The 21,294-nt window shown below is 38.2% G+C and overlaps 1 protein-coding gene across 6 annotated transcripts in view; it reads right to left on the bottom strand.

Annotated features, from left to right (window-relative positions):
* The window catches only part of lrp8 (low density lipoprotein receptor-related protein 8, apolipoprotein e receptor), a 195,740-nt gene extending 195,506 nt beyond the window's left edge, over positions 1–234 (bottom strand). For all 6 annotated transcript variants that reach the window (XM_046854040.1, XM_046854048.1, XM_046854005.1 and 3 more), the window contains exon 1: positions 54–234. In XM_046854040.1, the coding sequence (XP_046709996.1) occupies positions 54–120 (67 nt within the window). In that variant the 5' untranslated portion in view covers positions 121–234. The remainder of the gene's footprint in view (positions 1–53) is intronic.
* Between the last annotated feature and the right edge of the window lie 21,060 nt (positions 235–21,294).

Below are 21,294 nucleotides of genomic sequence, written 5' to 3'. Positions count from 1 at the left end.
CTCCTCTCTCTTTCTCATATTCACCAGCCTGGGTTTCCGCTTTCAACACCCACCTCTGCTATAAAAAGTCTCCATGAGGAACACGTGTAAAAGCAGGAGTTTTCCTAGTCCTGTCCGCATTCTTCAAGCTGGAGACGCTGCGCTCATATGGAAGGGGAAAAAGCCCAGCCCTGCTCTCAGCTCCCTCAGTTCCTCGGTTCCTCCTCCACCGTGCGGCTGCTGCTGCTGCTGCTACTGCTTCACCTCCACTACTCATTTCAATGGGTGACGTCACGGGCCATGGGCGGAGTTACGAGCGCCCACAGCGTGTCCCTGGTAGAGGAGCTCACGGTATAATCGAAAAACGGATATCACGGTATCACGGTATTAATCGAACAACCCAAAATTGTAAAGCTGAAAAAATAATTTTTGGATGAAAAAGCATGTATTTATAAATCATCATCCACATCAGATGTGTCCAAAACTTTAACTATAAAGCACCAAAAATTTAATTTTTGGTACATGCCCATATGCCCTTATATCATTACATTAATTTAATTCATACAACTGAGCAGCTATGGGGTGTTAATGGCATTGCCTAGAAGTAGCAGTTTGATGTGGCTAAGATTTAAAACTATTTATTTCTTTACATTCACATTTGTGGCATTTAGCAGCATTTAACAGGTGGCATTGTGTCATTCTACTTATTCAATAAGCAGACACTTTTGTCCAAAGCGACCTACAGTTAAGGAATACAACAAGCGATTCCAATTTACATTGACTGTACATTTACGGGATTTGGAGAACATCCTTTTTATTCAAACCGATGAATAAATTATAAATTAGCACTTTCCAGATTTGCTTTGTAGAATTCAAGAGTTATATTTATATTAAGTTTGTAATCTTGCGTACCAGTGTAGATTTATTCATTGCTAGAGACTCAAAGCACTTTTGTACGTCGCTCTGGATAAGGGCGTCTGCTAAATGTCGCAAATGTAAATGTAAATGTAAATGTAAATAAATCAACTTTGGTTCTCTAGGTTGCAAACTTAGGATACCATCAGCCTAAAACTCTTTTGGAAGAAATTCCAGCACAATTTTGTTACTTAAAGACATACACTATATTGCCAAACGTATTGGGTCACCTGGTCATAAGTGGGGTGCATTTCACATTTAGTCCCAATTTGCTCTTATAATTCCCTCCACTCTTCTGGGAAAATGTTCCACTAGATTTTGGAGTGTGCTTATGGATATTTGTGTTCATCAGCCACAAGCATATTATGAAAGGCAGGTCATGATGTAGGTAATGAGGCCTGGGGGTGCAGTCAGCATTCACAATTATCCCAAAGGTGTTTAGTAAGCATGAGATCAGAGCTCTATAGCAGGCCATTCAAGATCTTCCTCTCCAATGCACGTAAACCAGATCTTGAAGGAGCTCACTTTGTGCACAGGGGCATTGCCATGCTGGAACAGGTTTTCAAGCGAATGCTTAATATAACACATCTAAAGACGTCCTTTAAAATTGAGTGCCTTCAGCTTTGTGGTAACAGTTTGGAAAAGAACCACATTTACTGTAGCAGGAAAGGTCAGTTGACCCAATACTTTTGGCAATATAGTGTATAACAAACATGAAAAATAAGTGCTAGTTTAAGCGTTTCAGGAGGAGGTAGATCTTCATTAATCGAAATGTTCAGACCGCTGCGTGAAGTTCATTCCACTACCAGAACAGAAAAGAATCTTGATGTATACCTACCTCTTACCATGAGAGATGGTGGGACCAGTCAAGCAGATTAAACATAAGGTGCCAATAAACATGTGCCAAGCTAGGACAGGAAAGATCAAGGATAAGCAGTAAGATGCTCATGGAAAAGATGAGCTTTCAGTTGTCTCTTAAAGATTGTGAAGGATTCGGCTCCTTGGATGGAGTTAGGTAGGTCGTTCCACCATCAGGATACGGTGAAAGAAAATTTGGTGAAAGTGAATTTTCCATAATGCTGAACCGTATTATTTATACTATTATATGAACATTAAAGTTGCCATTGGTCCCCTCATTTACAATTTCATAATATTTCAAAACAAATTAATTGAAAACACTGTGTTGTTTTCTAGCACAGTGCACTAGTACAAATTAATGTTTCCAAATGGAAACTTATAGAACAATGAAAACAATCCAATTTATAGTGCAAGAGTTCAGTTCCTAATACAGCTATTTAAACTGTAAGCAAAACAGCCATATGCTTGTAATATCAGAGATACTATGAAAGATTTTAATAATGATTGACCTGCGGCTGTTCATTTTGGAAAAAAAAAATTCAATGTATATTCTCTATATTTAATAAAAGAAATTTGCAGCTTGAATATAAAACAAATACTGTTTCACTGGAAATGAAAATCTGTGTCGATGGGATTCCCCTTCTCCCAGGCTTGTATATGACATGGTGGTCCAAATCAAAAGTCACCGTTGGCCAACTTTCACACGCAGGCCCGAATTTAAGCATTTCTGATCTCCAGGCTTGCAATTTCTTAGTACAAACACACAATAAATATTAAATGTGTAAATATGTAAATAGATTTGGGTTTTCCATCAGCACTAAAACAGTGTTCTTATATTTCTCTGCAGGTTGAGACTTGAGCTGAGACTACATTGACATGAGATGAGACAACAATGATGGAATGGACATTCGGTGCCACCCAGATGAAGATAGGCTTCTTGTTAAATCTGGTTCCTCTCACCTTTTTTTCCTCATGCCACATTTACCTCTGGCTCACTCATTAGGGAAACGTTTTAAGGAACATTTTATAGGCACTAAACTTATAAATGTATTATTTAATTCAATTTTATAACATCTTTATCTCTGTAAAGCTGCTTTGAGACAATGTTCATTGTTGTAAATACTATACAAATAAAAATGAATCGAGTTGAATTGACTCGTACTCCATCCATTGTGGTGCGAGGTAAACGTGCTAACCACTAAACTTAGAGTTTCAATTCACTTTCCCCACCAAACCAAAACAATCTAACTAGCATACGCCATGCCAACTAAATAGTTACCAATAATTACCAACTATTAGGTGAAAACAGTGCGGGTCAGAAAAGCCTCCTTTGTGTACAGGACGTTACACACATGCTAAGAATGATAGCAATGTTACTTGTTTACAATGACAGATGTGGTGGCTATAAAAAAATAAAAGCTCATTACACTTGAGTAATTTAAATGCGTACATCACTTCCAGGTGACTGAGATCAGTTGCATGAACCCAATTTGTTTTATAAATCCAATATGATTTAATCAGGTTTCAAAGCCATGAATAAAATTGAAGCTGGCACTCTTATCTAAGCTGAGGGTTGAACATCGAGTTGCAGGCATCGTATCACATTCATTCGACATATCTGAAACAAGTATTTAGAAACAAGTTTAAATTATGTTTATTATAAGCAATTAAATTACATTTTGATATACCTATTTATTTATTTTTTATCTGGATACATCCATTTTCAATCCACCTACTAAACTATGGAAATTCAGAGGAAACCAGAGAACACAAAAAAAAAGGCAAAACATAACGTCCAACAAATGTGTTTTCAGCTAAAAGTCATTTTTAACCACATCCTAAATACAAATTCAACTCCTGGATGGCACTTAAACACTTATATAATAGAAATAATTCTATAACTGACGAAAAAGCACAGTATACAATGTAAAGACAATGAATTCTGCTGGTTGCTTCTCTGCTAATCAAAATAAATATCAATATTGTTTGTGGTTTATTTTATTGTATTCAAATGTATTTGTACAGCACTTTCAATGTTGATGATAATAATAATAATACAAACAATAGTAATAATAATAATGTTTAGTCAGTTTTTATTTTATACCTATAAATCACATAGACTACACTTATTTTTTTAAAACAGTGATTTTATAAAAAAAACTGACTAATCAAAACCTAGAGTGGAAGTATTTAACACTTTTTGTAAGGTTTTTCTATATTTGTGGCAGTTTAGGAAAAGTTCCAATCCCTTATAATATTCTAGGTGCATATAAAGAGCCTGTACCTTCTGATCTAAGCACCCTTAGAAAATCAGACCAAATGTGTACTTAGGCACCTAGGTGTGTCAAAACTATTAGGGTTAATTGCCTTTAATGGTACTCAGGAACACTGTATATTTCCCAAAAAAAAAGGAAATTATAAACTTATACAAGTGAGTAAAATTCTTTAAATTCGAAGTGGCTGTATAATTATATATTACAGAAAATAAAAAAGGTTCACAGTCACCCTGGCTTTTTTGTTAGGTGTATATTAAATTTTATTTTATTTTTTTAGATCTGCACTAGCTCTAATTCAGACTAGCATCAAAAAATCACACCAAAAGCTTTCACTGTTCACGTGTTGAAAAAATTCTACACATGGGGTACCATTTAAGGGTAAAAATAGGGGTAACAGAGGCTTGAACCCCAGCCTTATTTGTATGCATAGAGAAGTACATTTTAATGTAATCTATAATGCAATGATCACTGATGAATTGAGGCATAAACAATTACTGGCTATCTAGAAGACAAATGGTTGTATAAATGGTGCGAACACATTCTCACTCCCAACTCGTCACATATGGACGCGTTCGTCAGGATCACTTGGCGTCACTTTTTGACCCACTGGGTACCCTTTTGTTCATTTTTTAACGTGTGGCGATTCCCACAGACTTTGACCCCCTTACCGTCATTTTCCAACGTGCAGGGTTTCCCATAGGCCTCTATAGAACTCTGAACCGGAGCCCGCGGTGTTGAAATTTGACGTAAGCAGACTTCCCTGAGGTCATATTTATCTAGCTCTCAAACTGATTTTTGATTTTAAAATTCACTCGCTGTCTGATATCAAAGTGCCATCTGTGGAACAGCATTCGGCAACACGTTCTCACTAACCATAACCCTAATCCTGCGCGTAAAAAAATGACGCCAAAGGGGTACCCATGGCGTCAAAAACTGACAGCAAGGAATCCTGACGAACGCATTTATATGTGATGAGTTGGGAGTGAGAATGTGTAGATGGGGCAGGTGGTAGTTTAATGTTTAAGGATAGGGCTGGTGGTAGTTTAGTGTTTAAGGCATTGGACTTTGGATCTGAAGGTTGTGAGTTCAAATCCTTATGACTCCTGGGCTCATGAGCAAATCCTTACTGCCATAGCTGCTCAGTTGTATGAATGTGATAAATGTGAGTCGCTCTGAATAAGAGCATTTGCCTAATGCTATAAATGTATATCGTATATGGTTATATCATAAGTCTCTCAGCAAGTTTGACTTTGCCTCTAACATTTATTGTGTTTGCATTGATTGTGTAACAACAGGTGAAGTTTCCCAACACTTCCTGGTTGCTGGCACTCGCTTGGATGCCAATAAAATATCTGGCCACACCCATTCTGTTTGTTTGACTCTACACCTAGCCCAGAATTAGCAAAATTTTGAGACACCAGAGCTAGTGTCCTTCTTTTGAGAACTTATCTATTATAAGGAAACATTCTAACTCATTTTAATATATTTGCTGTTAGACCTTTAGTTCTGGCATATGAGCCAGTCTTGGATGTTCACTTTAAAACAGTTTAATCTTAGCACACACAGACAATATTTGTTTTTATATACACTAGTGAGTCACTTTAATAGGAACATCTGTATTTTATCTCAGCGAATTTGACTGTGGCATGGCCAGATAGGCTGGTTTGAAAACCTGTACAGTGGAAAACTGGGAAAATGTCACCTGATTCTTTTTCTGTGTCCAGTGTTTACCTGATGTTGTCTTCTATTGTCTGGTGTGAAAAAACATCAAAACACCCTCCCAGAAATGAATGTTGTTCAGAGAGTAAAGAGCAGAATGGCCAGATTAGCTCAAGATGACAGGAATTTTAGAGTAAAACAAAAACAGGAATGTGAAGCCGCAGTGGGCACAGATTCGCCAAAACCATTAATCTGGGTGAGTTTAGGCCCTTTATATATCTGACTATGTGGCCTGTGCATTAATGCGATGCCTACATTTCTGTGTAAAGTGTAATTGTTGTTAACAAACTGACATAAACTGCTGTATGGTGGCTGGAAATTAGTTCATTAAAAAAATCAATGCTAATAAGTATAATAAGATGGATAGAGAACAGAATTAGCATTTCCTACTGTATCTAGGTAAATTAAAAGAGAGATGCTGGAGGATTTATATTTAGAAATCTATCCACCCATAGAAATGTTTAGAAATGGCATTAAATCAATTTGTGTGAGTCGGTAAAGTCAGAGTATGATGACCATATATATTTGCTTATAATCCCAAGAGATGCTACCTCATGTGATCTCCCTGGAGAACCATCTGACAGTGCATGAAACCTTGGTCCTCTTCTCAACAGCCACCTATTATGATCAGCTACTGCTATCTTCCTGCTTTTGGGGAATCCAACCATTTTTTTCCACTGAGACCACTCAGGTTGTTTGTCATCTTAATGCTATAATACTGCAGCTCAGGTTTTGTAGGTTTTCCCTTGAGTCCCCTTAGGCCCCTGTAACTGATCATGAATCTTTTCAAGTTCTCCCAGATCACCCCATTCTGTTGTTCCTTCTACTGACTTCCTGTAGCTCATTCTATCAGATTTGAATTCTGCTTGCCTAACATTCATATCATAATAACATTATAGAATGCAACATAACAGAAGCAGCAAAGAAAGGCCTAGACTAAGCCTGCCACTAAACACTTATGCCAACAATAAATCTACACTAAAAATCATCTATTTTCTTTTTTAAGCCATAATAATCCTAAATTATGACTCTGAAATACATTTCTCATACTATATATTCTATGTTGTAGCAGGCAAGAACAAATTTGCTATTATGATAGAAAGCGTTCACTCAGCCAATCAGCCTGAACCGTGCAAAAGCACCCGTCTATTGCTCACCGCCTGCTGCATCCTCTTTTCTGAAGATCGTCTGTGATTTAAAGCTGTCACTCATGCAGGATGATGACTGTCATATTTCGGATCAGTGGCTCAGTGAATTGAAGGTTAGATAAATGAAGGGTAAAATCACACAAAAAACGTTTCCCTAAAGAAAATCACTTGAAATCCATAAATAGTAATGCGTGTTTATATGACGGATCATACAACCTGCAAATAAACATAACCACATGCCTTTTTCTATAAGATATAACAAATGGAAAATGTTTTTTTCCCCCCAATACTAGTTTTTCTTTTTTATGCTTTTACCTTCATTTTTGCAGAATGCAACTAAAAAACAGTTAAAAAAACAAACTTGGACTAGTAAATTGATAAAACTTCTGTTGATCTGTCAAAAATGTACACATTTTCAGGACTCCAAATATAATATAATAATATACAAACGTTTAACTAAACTTGCTCCCGCAAAATCGGGTACCATTCCAATATTATTTTAGAATTAAAAGCCTTTATATTTTTTTTCTCAAACATAACTAAACCCTCAAACTAATTTCATTTTGAAAACTGAAAGCTCAATTCCCAAAGCTGCAAAAGCATTTCCCATAACATAAACCGCCTAAACAATGACACAGTTTATGCCTTTTTAATAAAAACTGATCACACTGGAGATATAGTGCTGCTGACAAATACACAAAAACAAAAAAAAGACAATAAAAAATTAGTTATTTCAGCATAAAAAATCCATGCATTGACAATTGAGACAAGGGCAAGTCTGGAACAATAACAAATACAAAGTCAAAATGTGAATTCTTCATGCACTGACTCAAGAACAAGACGATACAGCAATACTTCGCATTGCAGCACACAGAGGGGTAGCCCTTACTGAATATTGCAGTCTCTTTTTGGAATGGATATCCTTACAAACATTGCCTTTAGGACAAGAAAGCAGAATTAATTTAAAATTGTTGACAAACTCTAAACTGACAGAGATAATGTGCATTGCTGTGTATGCAGAGTTTAGTACTTTATGAATCTTTAATTTTTCATCTACATCTATATTATACATTGTATATGGACAAATGAATTTGGACACCTGACCCTCACACCTATACAGTAGTCAAGACAAGAAGGTTTTATTGTTATTTTAACCATAAATAGCTGTAAAAAACACAGTAAAATAAAAACCATGTTTCTCCAGAACTGTGGTGCTAGGTAAAACAGAGCTACATCACACAACATAGAGTTAAGGACTAAAAGTAAATTGTCCTAGCCACATCAAGTCAAAAGACTGTGCAAACAGGCTATACAAAACAAAACTGTACAGGAAAGATACACAAAATACACAAAAAAGGCCATCCAGAATACATTCTGTATATGTTATACTGTACAATGAGCAAAAATATACACATACACTTCTGTATATCAGCAGTTGGTTGCAGTTTAAAATGTGTTTAAAACAGCAGCAACTAAGTAAACTAAGTAAATGTGCAAAATAGCATGTGAACATGGATGTATATGAATTGAGTTGAGTATTTAAGTGTGTTTGAGTTTGGGTTCGGAACATTTCGGTACCCACAGTTGAGTGACTGAGTGAGAAAGAGTGTGTGTGTGTGTGTGTGTGTGTGTGTGTGTGTGTGTGTGTGTGTGTGTGTGTAAAAGAGCTTGGTACAGTTTAGTCCTGGGTGTTTTGGAGCCTCGTGGCTTGAGGGAAGAAAATATGTGGTTCTTACCCACACAATTTTAACACAAAAATCATAGCACACAGTTTTATAGGATGTTTTTGCATAGTGTAGCATTACAATGTCCTTTCACTGGAACTACAGTACTAAAATCTGTTCACAAACTGCTCCTGTTGTGCTCCTGTTCACAAACTGGGCTCCATGAATCATGATTTGCCAGGAACAATTAGAGAACAGGGATTTCACTGCAACCCCTCTGAATACCTTTGCAATGAACTAGAAAACTGCACCCTATGCCTTGTTTTCATTTTACATCAGTACCTGTTCTCAATACATTTACACTTATAGCATTTGTCAGATGCCACACTAAGCAGCGATGAGGTTAAGGGCTGACGAGGTTAAGGGCCTTGCCCTTAACCTCATTATAAGGGTGTTGCCCTTAACCTCACTATAAGGGCAATGCCCTTAACCTCAGTGTACCAGATTTCACTCTGGTTTCGCTCTGAAAGAAAGAGAGAGAAAAAGGTTAACCAAACAGAGCTTTCTTTATTTACCGTCACTTTCTCCCTAGTGCTTTCCTTTCCAGTACTTATGTCGGTGCTTACCCACACACTCACGGTTCAGGGCACCTTTCGTCTTTCAATATTATTTTAGAATTAAAAGCCTTTATATTTTTTTTTCTCAAACATAACTAAACCCTCAAACTAATTTCATTTTGAAAACTGAAAGCTCAATTCCCAAAGCTGCAAAAGCATTTCCCATAACATAAACCGCCTAAACAATGACACAGTTTATGCCTTTTTAATAAAAACTGATCACACTGGAGATATAGTGCTGCTGACAAATACACAAAAACAAAAAAAAGACAATAAAAAATTAGTTATTTCAGCATAAAAAATCCATGCATTGACAATTGAGACAAGGGCAAGTCTGGAACAATAACAAATACAAAGTCAAAATGTGAATTCTTCATGCACTGACTCAAGAACAAGACGATACAGCAATACTTCGCATTGCAGCACACAGAGGGGTAGCCCTTACTGAATATTGCAGTCTCTTTTTGGAATGGATATCCTTACAAACATTGCCTTTAGGACAAGAAAGCAGAATGAATTTAAAATTGTTGACAAACTCTAAACTGACAGAGATAATGTGCATTGCTGTGTATGCAGTGTTTAGTACTTTATGAATCTTTAATGTTTCATCTACATCTATATTATACATTGTATATGGACAAATGAATTTGGACACCTGACCCTCACACCTATACAGTAGTCAAGACAAGAAGGTTTTATTGTTATTTTAACCATAAATAGCTGTAAAAAACACAGTAAAATAAAAACCATGTTTCTCCAGAACTGTGGTGCTAGGTAAAACAGAGCTACATTACACAACATAGAGTTAAGGACTAAAAGTAAATTGTCCTAGCCACATCAAGTCAAAAGACTGTGCAAACAGGCTATACAAAACAAAACTGTACAGGAAAGATACACAAAATACACAAAAAAGGCCATCCAGAATACATTCTGTATATGTTATACTGTACAATGAGCAAAAATATACACATACACTTCTGTATATCAGCAGTTGGTTGCAGTTTAAAATGTGTTTAAAACAGCAGCAACTAAGTAAACTAAGTAAATGTGCAAAATAGCATGTGAACATGGATGTATATGAATTGAGTTGAGTATTTAAGTGTGTTTGAGTTTGGGTTGAACATTTCGGTACCCACAGTTGAGTGACTGAGTGAGAAAGAGTGTGTGTGTGTGTGTGTGTGTGTGTGTGTGTGTGTGTGTGTGTGTGTGTGTGTGTAAAAGAGCTTGGTACAGTTTAGTCCTGGGTGTTTTGGAGCCTCGTGGCTTGAGGGAAGAAAATATGTGGTTCTTACCCACACAATTTTAACACAAAAATCATAGCACACAGTTTTATAGGATGTTTTTGCATAGTGTAGCATTACAATGTCCTTTCACTGGAACTACAGTACTAAAATCTGTTCACAAACTGCTCCTGTTGTGCTCCTGTTCACAAACTGGGCTCCATGAATCATGATTTGCCAGGAACAATTAGAGAACAGGGATTTCACTGCAACCCCTCTGAATACCTTTGCAATGAACTAGAAAACTGCACCCTATGCCTTGTTTTCATTTTACATCAGTACCTGTTCTCAATACATTTACACTTATAGCATTTGTCAGATGCCACACTAAGCAGCGATGAGGTTAAGGGCTGACGAGGTTAAGGGCCTTGCCCTTAACCTCATTATAAGGGTGTTGCCCTTAACCTCACTATAAGGGCAATGCCCTTAACCTCAGTGTACCAGATTTCACTCTGGTTTCGCTCTGAAAGAAAGAGAGAGAAAAAGGTTAACCAAACAGAGCTTTCTTTATTTACCGTCACTTTCTCCCTAGTGCTTTCCTTTCCAGTACTTATGTCGGTGCTTACCCACACACTCACGGTTCAGGGCACCTTTCGTCTTTGACGCCTGCCGGACTCCACTTGCGGATCGGCACGCTTTCAGTCTTTAGCGCCTGCCAGAGTTTCCTCAGAGACTGGCATGCCTTTTTCAGAAGAATAAGCTTATAACATAAGAAAAAAGGTGACTTTATCAAGAATAGGATTTTCAATAAGCACAAATGCATGTGATAACCTGATGTAACAAATGACCAGTTTAGTTTAGGCTAAGGCTTTCATGCCATACCATTAGCTTTCATTGTTCTAATGATATTCAGTATTACTTTTTTTTTTTGTGGTCCTCTGTGAACCTTTCCCTCCTGACCAATCCACAATTCAGGAAAACACCTAATGATCATTACCCAGCTGTGCTGCTGATGAAAGTTTTGAGGCACTATTTGTGAATGATGATAGGGGTTTCTAATGAGACTAATCCATCTAAGCAATTGAGAAAAAAATCTCCACCAGCATGTACAGCACACTTTGCACTGAGCGAGGACAAAGACCACTTTAAATGGACTGTAACAACTATTATCTCTCAAGATCACTGCACAGAACAACTTATAATAAGAATACTAAATGCCAGCCAAAGGTTTTATATCTGGTGCTGGATATCTTCGGTAATAGGTGGGCCTGCCAATATTTTGTATTGTTATTGTTTAAAAAGATTAAAAAGTACAGTCAATGTCATTTGTATGTCATTATCTTTATGCCTGCAGACTGGTGTTGGATTTGTGATGATCACAAATGTTGAGCTATTTTATGAGTTGCTCAGTAGCTCCTAGTTTTATAACCAAAATGACTGTATAAGACTGTAGAAAGAACATTACTTATAATCTTATACTCCAGTGCTCATGTTAGTTCTCACTCTCCAGTGTTCTGTATTGTTTAAAGATTTATGATCACACTCTTGATGTAACCCAAATGAGGATGGGTTCCCCTTTTTGAGTCTGGTTCCTCTCAAGGTTTCTTCCTCATAACATCTAAGGGAGTTTTTCCTTGCCACAGTCGCCATGGCTGCTCATCAGGGAAAAATGCACACCATTCACCTTGACTGTTGATTTCTGTAAAGTTTGCTTTGAGATGTCTGTTGTGAAAAGCACTATAGAAGTAAACTTGACTTGCCTTGACTATGAAGCCAATCGAAGTTATCCTCAGGGGCATAGTCAGAGTTTTAACCTTTTTACAATGCATTTTTATGAAATCCAATAAAGCAACAAACTTTTTGACCACCTGCTCATTCTGCATCACAGGGCAACATGGCACTCTCAGAGAAAAGTGTTATCTTTCTGTACATCTTTTACATATACTGTATGTGCTGACATATACTTTGACCAGTATCACTGTGATTCACAGTAGATCACCCCTTCTACCCAGAGATCTTTCCAATCCTGCTAGCATGGCTTTCAGACACAAATGGCTCTTCCTTCATTGGGATTTAAAAACTCATTTTTGAATAACCATAATGTTTGTTTGTTTTCAATAATGGGTATGAATATGTTATGTAGCACACACAAACACTTGACACAACGTTGGTAGAGTCTCCGGTGTGTAGAAATAAAATGAGAAAATGGGGGTTGTGAGATGACATTTTTCAGCAATCTCTAGCAGAACCGTGTATCAGTGACACACTCATGCTCTGTCATCATGTTTCAAACCTTTAAATGAATGGAAAAGAAGAGTAAGAATTAGAAAAGAGGTGAACATTAGTGTAGTGTCTCCATCGTCTCAGCTGTCTTGAATCACCCTAAATTAAACTGTAAAGATCTCTTTACTGTAACACTGGAACATCTGGAACATGTGAAACATCTGGAACAACATGTGGTGTCCGCATTGTTTGGCGAACAGCCTATACAGTTTTCTAGCCATGGTGCTGATCCTAAAACAGTAGTATTTCAGATGTAGCTGTTTGTTCCTTCTTTATATTTATTCGTTTTGTGTACATGTCCAGTCATTCTGCATGACTAGCAGCTACTGTGAATTTAACACACTTTAATCTGCCCCTGTTCATGAGTGTGAGATCTAATACCACCAGTAGTGGAACATTTAGAATTTTGTCTTATGGTGATGTTTCTTATCTGCAGCATCAAATTCAATTTCACCCTTCAGCTTCCTGCAGTCTAAATTCAATTCTAAAAGATCCTGTTGTCTCAGCCAGATGCTCTTCCTCTGTTTGTTTTGTCCTCCTTTGGGAATCAATATTCAACCATGCTCACTCACCGGTTAAAGCATTTGGTTCAATAGCAATGGGAAGAGGACATATTGGTCTACTTTTAGGCTGTATTTAAATAGAGTGAAAGGAAATTATTCATTAGTTTAACAGTTTGTGCTGCTGCTTTGGGGCTTTTTACCTACAAAGGATAAGGGAATAACATGTTTATAAGTCAGATGCTATGAAGAGAAATCTCTCTTTCTTTCTCTTTCTCTCTCTCTCTCTCTCTCTCTCTTTCTCACACACACACACACACACACACACACACACACACACACACACACACACACACACATCCGCACATACATGCACTGTCTAACATGTAGACTCTTCTTTCTATTCTTCAGGTACCTTTCCCATCATCACAATAATACATCCTAATAATCAGCTCATCTAAATGCAAATCACAAAGAGAAGAAGATTTCCTCAGCATATTGAATATAATTTCACATCACACACCTGACTATGATTCCTCGGGGTTTATCTGTTTAGTGCACATAACTCAAATACTAATATTGGGATTTGAGCCATTACGGGGGGTTTTATCTAAATATTTTAAGAAGCTGAGAGTGAAAATGAAGGGAATCTTTGTGGAATCAAAATCTCCATAATATCTTAATGTATAAAGGAAAAATTTGAGCAACAAATTTTGTGTGTTTCAGAAAAAACATTAAAGGTGGTATTCTGAGCTGTTACTCGGACATCGTGAGGTGTTAATACAGAAAAAAGTGAACATTAATATTCAGGTTTTAGAAATAGCTACAGATTTACATGCTGTACTCAGACAGGAAATGCAAACAGGGTAATTTGTGGCCTTAAAATTAAATCTGTAATTCTTTGAGAAAAGTCGCCTCAAGAAAGTACTAGTTTTAATCTCAAATCCCATGCAACTGTCTGACATTTTCAGGAAGCTACAAAATGTGCATGCAGTGGAGCCGATGCTAGTTTCTGTAAAATGAGAAGGAAAGCACGGCAGGAATGCAGCGAGTGTGGCTCAAAATGCAACGTCTTGTTCCCTCAGGGAACTGGGGTTACATATGTAACCTAGAAACGTTCCCTTTCGGGAACTCTAGCTGCATCACAATGCTTTGGGATCCAGTGTCCAATCACGCCACACTAACCAGTTCTTTCCTAAAGTGTGAGAGTACAACCAGAGCACAGGACAGATGAGCCGGGAGTGGCTCTAAGGTCGAGGTAAGAACCTGACGAAGGTCAGCGGGGTGGACCAGCCTGCAGCGTTGCAAATGTCCTAGAGTGGGGCTCCAGCGTACCAGGCCGTAGAGGCTGCCACATTGGAGTAAGCCTTGACCCCCGAAAGGAGAGGGGAGACCAGAGGGCTCATATGAAGATGAAATAGCATCCACAGTTCACCTACTGAGAGTCTGCTAGTTGCCTATAGGGGCCATAGCAGACAAACAGCTGCCCCGACTTCTCCACGGACTCGTCCTGTGGACGTACATTTAGCGGCATACGACCTCCTCTGGCTCTGGTTTGCTCTGGATTGGAGCATGGTGGATTGGACAAACCCCCAATCTCCCCCGGCCCTTGCTTTGAAAGGGAGTCTGCTACCCAATTAGACCACGAAAGGATCTGCCATGCCAACCTGTAAAGGGCGAGATTGGAGACCCCATGGTGTCGATGTAAGAGACCACCGATGTGCTGTCCGTATGGGAGGTCTGGGAGGAAGTGTTTCAGAGCCAGAAACACGGACAGCATCTCTAGGCAGGTTATGTGCCATGCGAGATGAAGCTTGTTCCACTGACCTTGGGCGGAGTGGCCACTCATAACCGCTCCCCACCCCATGAGGGATGCATCTGTCGTTACCATTATGTGATGGCAGGGAGCTCCCATGACGGAGCCCTGAGACAGGAACGTCTCTGAGCAACCTGAACTGAATCGGGAAGCCCTTTTCTACTGTGCGCAGAACCCACTGAGGCACATCCAGCAGCCAGGCTGCCAGGAAGTCACTTAAGGGAACCAGCCTCTCAAGGCTGGTCTCTGGCCTGTCCAGAGCAGCTGGAGCAGTGCTCTGCAGCTGCTGGAAAACTGGAAACCACTACGAGACTGGGCGGAGGTGGAGGGAGACACCATCTCCCACAGCAGGTCAGCCTGGTATGCCTGTAACACACCAATAGTGTGGAGGCAACCTTCAGCCTGACCCGCTGCCGTGTAAGCCTTGCCAGAGTGCTCGCAACGGTCTAGTGAGCATTACTGGGGCCTTAAGGGACAACGCTACACCCGGGGAGAGATAGCTAGCTATCTCTCTCCCCCGTGCCATCGCCCCATAGCCGCACTTCCTCATCCCCACGACACTCGCATACAGCAAGGTTTGTGGGGTGAAGAGCCGGGCTATCCAACGACCTGAACACCTCAGTGTGCAGATCCGGGCAGACCCCGTCATAGAGGCTGTGACACAGGAAGTGCTCATCCATCCTGCTAGGTGTGCGCTGCTTTCTCTTCACATCCGGCTGAGCTAACTAGAGTTTGGACATGCCCTGCGTCACTACTTCTAGGAGCGCCTCGCACAGCACAGGCTGGGAAGAAGTCCATTGGCTCGCTAGCTTCCATAATCTCTTCCCTCGGAGAAGAAATGGGGGAAAGAAACCGCCAAATGGCGTGCCTAGGGAGTGAGCGCTAGACCTTGCATACCTGAACAAACAGAAGGTAGCGTCAGCTCCACTGCATGCGCATTTTGTAGCTTCCTGGTCATGACGTCACCCCACCGGTGATGCCGCACCTTGCTGTTGGCCAGATTTCACACATGATTCAGAGCATGAGCAACGCGGAGGCATTCCCAAAGCGTTGTAACACAGCTCGAGTTCCCGAAAGGCAACTATATTGATATACTTAACACTTGGTGTTATGATTAGGGTTCTGGACCATATTTCTCATTAGCCACTGCACCATTATGTTACAAGTTACGCTGTTTAAGCTTTGGATTTTGTTGCATTGCTTTTTTTCATCCATGATTGTCATTTCTTTGCTAAGTTTATAATTCAAGCTATTGTTGTCTTTCTTTGTTATAAATTAGTGCTTTGTTTCTCTTCCTCTGCATATATTTGCACTAATAATTCTAAGAATCTGCACTTGACATTCACCCTTGCTTAGTGTTAGTTAGGAATATCCCTTAAACCTTCAGCATGTTTTCTTTACAGAAAACACAACATATGAATTACAATACTGGCATTACTTTGCTAATGCTGCAGCCTCTGATCCCAATTTAGTATCTTGCAAATTCAATTAAATTCACTTCAATTAAATGTATAGCACTTTTAACTAAGGACATTGTCTCAAAAGATCTTTACAGAGATAAAGTCATTATAAAAGAATGTATACGTTTTTCCTTATAATTGTAAGTTGGTCCTCAATAAGTGAGCCAGTGGTTACAGTGGGAAGGAAAAACACTGAGATGGTATGAGGAAGTACTTCTGAGAGGAACCAGACTCAAAAGGGAACCCATCCTCATCAGGGTGTCACCGAATGTTCAGTACAGTTCCATCATTGTTAAGGTGGGCAGTGATTAAATGGAACCTGTGGTCCTGAGCCATTATAGTAGACTGGTGAAACAGCACAGCATCTAAAAAAGATAAGATTTTTGTTGTGTTTTGTCTTGACACTTCCTGCAAGACTCTGCAGTATCTCAGGCTCTACCAAAACATAAGGAATTAAGCTGTTCTGTGAAATTACACTGAATTTATCCAGTGAGTGATCAATACAACAATGATTATACATCCATAAATTTTGTGGAAAAACTCAGCATCTTTTAAATGATTATTATTTAATTTGATCTCATTTCATTTTTAATCATTTATTTTTATATCCATTTGTTGTCCTTATGTTTTAATATTATATTGCAGCTTGACTGCAGCAAAAAAAAAAAAAAGGAACTGATATGCTTCTTTAGTCAGCATTTTTTATCTCTCTTTTTCAAGAGAAATCCTTGCATTTAAAAGAGATGATAGCGACATCTTGGACACCTCTACTCAAAAAAATTTAACATCTTCAGAAGTCTGAAGAGCAGACAGGTATTTTAATCATCTAAATGCACTGCTTAGAAAATCAGGGGAAGCAAACACTGCATAAGCTGAGTCTTATTGAATACATAGACATTTTTCTTGCATACAAATTGACAACCTGGGTGTAGTTTGTTAAATATAATTTTGTTAATTATTGTTAGTTCTTTTTCTAAAAAATGTTCTGGAACTGATGTCAACTGCATTATGAGAAATAAAAAAAAGATATAGATCTTTGATGAAATGCTGTGAGTAAGCAATATCCAGTGTCCCATTTTCCCAAAGCTTTAAGGAACTTATTAAAAATGGAATTGTTCCTTACAAAAATGGTTCAACTTGTAATTACAGTAAAACTAAAGTTTTATTGCACACAAAATTCAAGATGATGACAGACCATTTACACCGTCGTATAATGGTGAATCACTTTAAATTCTCAGGATCTCTTTCTGCGAGAAGGACAATCTTCATTATCATAATTCAAAACCTTTTCCTAATAATTCTATTGTAGTCAATGAAAAATTCATCACAATTTTTAAATACTGTAATATCGCTGAAAATGATATATTTTCAGGGAAATATGAGGCAAAAATCTTTCTCCTTTAATTACATGTTTATTCCAATGTTTCCTTTCTGCTTTATTTTTTTCAGCATCTTTTCTTTATTCACCAAAAATCATATCTGCTTCGTCTTTTCACATCATTTAGTTCGGCTGCAAGTTACTCACATTACGTTATTTCAGATTACGCTGAGTCAGGATCATTTTTTCCCTTTTTTTCAATGCTGCAGGAAATTGCTTTATTTCTTTGCACTGTAAAATGATTTATTGTACCTCTGCGAGCAGTTGGGGTCATGCAGACCTTGCTGGCCTTATTACCCTTTACCATAGCGATTTCTGAAAAGGCACAATGCCTTATTTCAGTTTGAATGCATCACTGCTTTATTAAGCCTTGCTGAAAGAGCTTGGTGGTTGGTATTGTTATCCTCCGAGTGCAAAAGCCAAGGAGCATTTAAAATAATTGTGTATTCATGACAACCTGCACAACAATAGTGGTATGAGTGCACAGGACTTTCCAGTAAAGTATCTTGTTGTAAGAGATTTCATATAACCACAGATCATAACAGTGGCTGGTACTAATCATGACACAATAATGACCAACATCCGGTACAAAACCACTAAATGCTGGAAATTTATGGATGTGTCTTGCTAGATTTTTATGTATAATCCCCTTTAATCCCAGTACTATTGTTGCTGAATTATTAATTTCCATTCTAAAAGAGATTACTACCCACTTTAGAAGCAAAGGGAAGAGCTTTGTGAGAGATTATTGTCTAATCCTGCCTCAGCCTCATGACAAGATGACCAGCACATGACACAGATTGAGGATCAAGACACAGAAAATTAGATCAAGAAGGATTTTGTGTATAGAGATCATGCAGTGCAAATAAATATTCCAACACATGGACATTAAAAACATAAATGGCTGCCATTATTAAAAACCAAACAAACAAACAAAATTCACTCTTTTAACTACTCAACAGGCTTATACACCATATGCACAAAATATTGTGGACACCTGGCCATAAGATTCTATATGATTTTTGAACATCCCAATCCACATTTATTCTCTATTTGCCGTTCTAATAATTTCCACTTTGGGAAGATGTTTTACTGGATTTTGAGATTTATGAGTTATGTCAGCATTCCAATTTATCCCAAAAGTGTTTGATTGGGTTGAGGTCAGCGCTCTATACAGTGCATCCGGAAAGTATTCTCAGTGCTTCACTTTTCTACATTTTGTTATGTTACAGCCTTATTCCAAAATGATTCAATTCATTATTTTCATTATTTTTAATTGTATAAAAATTCTACGAACAATACTCTATAATGACAACGTGAAAAGTTGGTTTGAAATCTTTACAAATGTATAAAAATAATAATAATAATAATAATAATAATAATAATAATAATCACATGTACATAAGTATTCACAGCCTTTGCCATGACACTCCACTGATCATCCTTAAGATGGCCTCATTATCAATAAATAGAAGAAATTTGGAACTACCAGGACTCTACCTAGCACGGGTCACCTGGCCAAACTGAGCATTTGGGGGAGATGGGCCTTAATCAGAAAGGTGAACCCGATAAACCCGATGGTCACTTTGAAAGAGCTTGAGCATTTCTCTGTGGAGAGAGGAGAACCTTCCAGCCATCTCTGCAGCACTCCACCCATCAGGCTTGTATGCCAGCCTGCCTAAAGTTTGCCAAAATGCACCTGAAGGACTCAGACCATAAGAAACACAATTTTTGAACTCTTTGGCCTGAATGCCAAGCGTTATGTCTGGAGTAAACCAGGCACCACTCATCACGTGGCCATCATGCTGTGGGGATGTTTTTCAGAAACTGGGAGTCTAATCATGATTGAGAAAAAGATGATCCAAACGTTCCAAAACGCTCTGGACCTCAGACTGGAGCAAAGGTTCAACTTTAAACAGGGCAACGACCCTAAGAACACAGCATGGATAACAAAGGAGTGGCAACAGGACAACTCTGTGAATGTCCTCGAGTTGCCCAGCCAGAGCCCAGACTTGAAACCGATTGAACATCTCTGGGGAATCCTGAAAATGGCTGTGCACCAACACCATCCAAACTAATGGAGCTTAAAAGGTTCTGCAAAGAAAAATGGGAGAACCTGCCCAAAAATGTGTGCCAAGCTTATAGCATTATACTCAAAAAGACTGGAGGCTGTAATTGGTGTTAAAGGTGCTTTAACAAAGTATTGAGCAAAGGCTGTTTTTGTTTTTTATTTTTAATAAATATGCAAAGATTTTAAACAAACTTCTTTGACACTGTCATTATGGGGTATTGCTTTTAGAATTTTGAGGAAAATAATGAATTTAATCTATTTTGGAATAAGGCTGTAACATAACAAAATGTGGAAAGAAGAGAAGTGAGAATACTTTTCAGATGCAGACTGTAGCAGGTCACTGAAGAGCTTCCAGTCCAACCCATGCAAAACATATCTTCACTGAGCTCACTCAGATTGTTCAAGTGAAGGGAAACCACATCTAGCACTAAATGTACATTTGCCACATTGTGGTAACAGTTTGGGAAAGAACCGAATATGGCTGGAAAAGGCAGGCATCCCAGTACTTTGTTTGTATAGTGAACATCTTTAAGCATTTTTTTATTAAATATTTCGTATTTACAGTCTAACCAATAGAATAAGGCAGTTGGTTTCTCACACATTAAATACAATAAAAAACATCGAAAAGTGACCTCGGAAAATCCACACAAATGGTCAAACAACAGACCTTTAAGATGTTAGTGGTTTGATTGAGGGATCTTACTCATAGTGAGCACTTCTTTTCTAAATCCTTTACTATTTCACTGAGACGCAGCATGATTATGTACTAGAGCAATCAGGAATAGTGCAGACTGTTTTTTTTTTAATGAGCATGTTACTGCGTGTATGTGTAATAGCCTGCATTAAGCCCCCCCCAATGTAAACCCTCAATGTTACACTAATACAGACAGTGGGAGTTTAAGTGCTCAGAAAGCTATTTTAAGGCTGTTTTTTAGTACTCATTTAATCCAATCGTGTTTTGCACTTTGCATTTCTGGGACATTACATGCTCCATTTTCGATTTCCAATTTTTTTTTATACGCTTTTTTTTTCTTTTTTTTAACCTTGCATGCTGTTAGCTGAAAAAAGATAGCCAGCTGTCTTCAAGTAACAACGAGGACGCAGCAGGTGGGTGTGAATACAACAACAAAACAAGCAAAGACAGCAAACAAAACACAAAGAGGTAAAACACAAAGAAACTAGTGCAGGAACAGGACAAGAGAAGAAATTAGGATAAATGTTATTCACTGCTTTACCAAGACATAAAGATGCAAACAGGTATATTATGACAAAGCAATCAAACGTGGAGCACAGCGTGATTCATACAGAATTAAAAAATAAATCAGTAAAAGATAGTGGGGTGGAGGCAAAATCTAAATTGAGAACGAAATTAAACGTCTTTTGTCTAAAG

This window comes from Silurus meridionalis, chromosome 1 (genome assembly GCF_014805685.1).
Source record: "Silurus meridionalis isolate SWU-2019-XX chromosome 1, ASM1480568v1, whole genome shotgun sequence".
Taxonomy (NCBI): domain Eukaryota; kingdom Metazoa; phylum Chordata; class Actinopteri; order Siluriformes; family Siluridae; genus Silurus; species Silurus meridionalis.
Note: the sequence above shows the minus strand (reverse complement) of the source record. Positions and strands in the feature narration are given on the sequence as shown.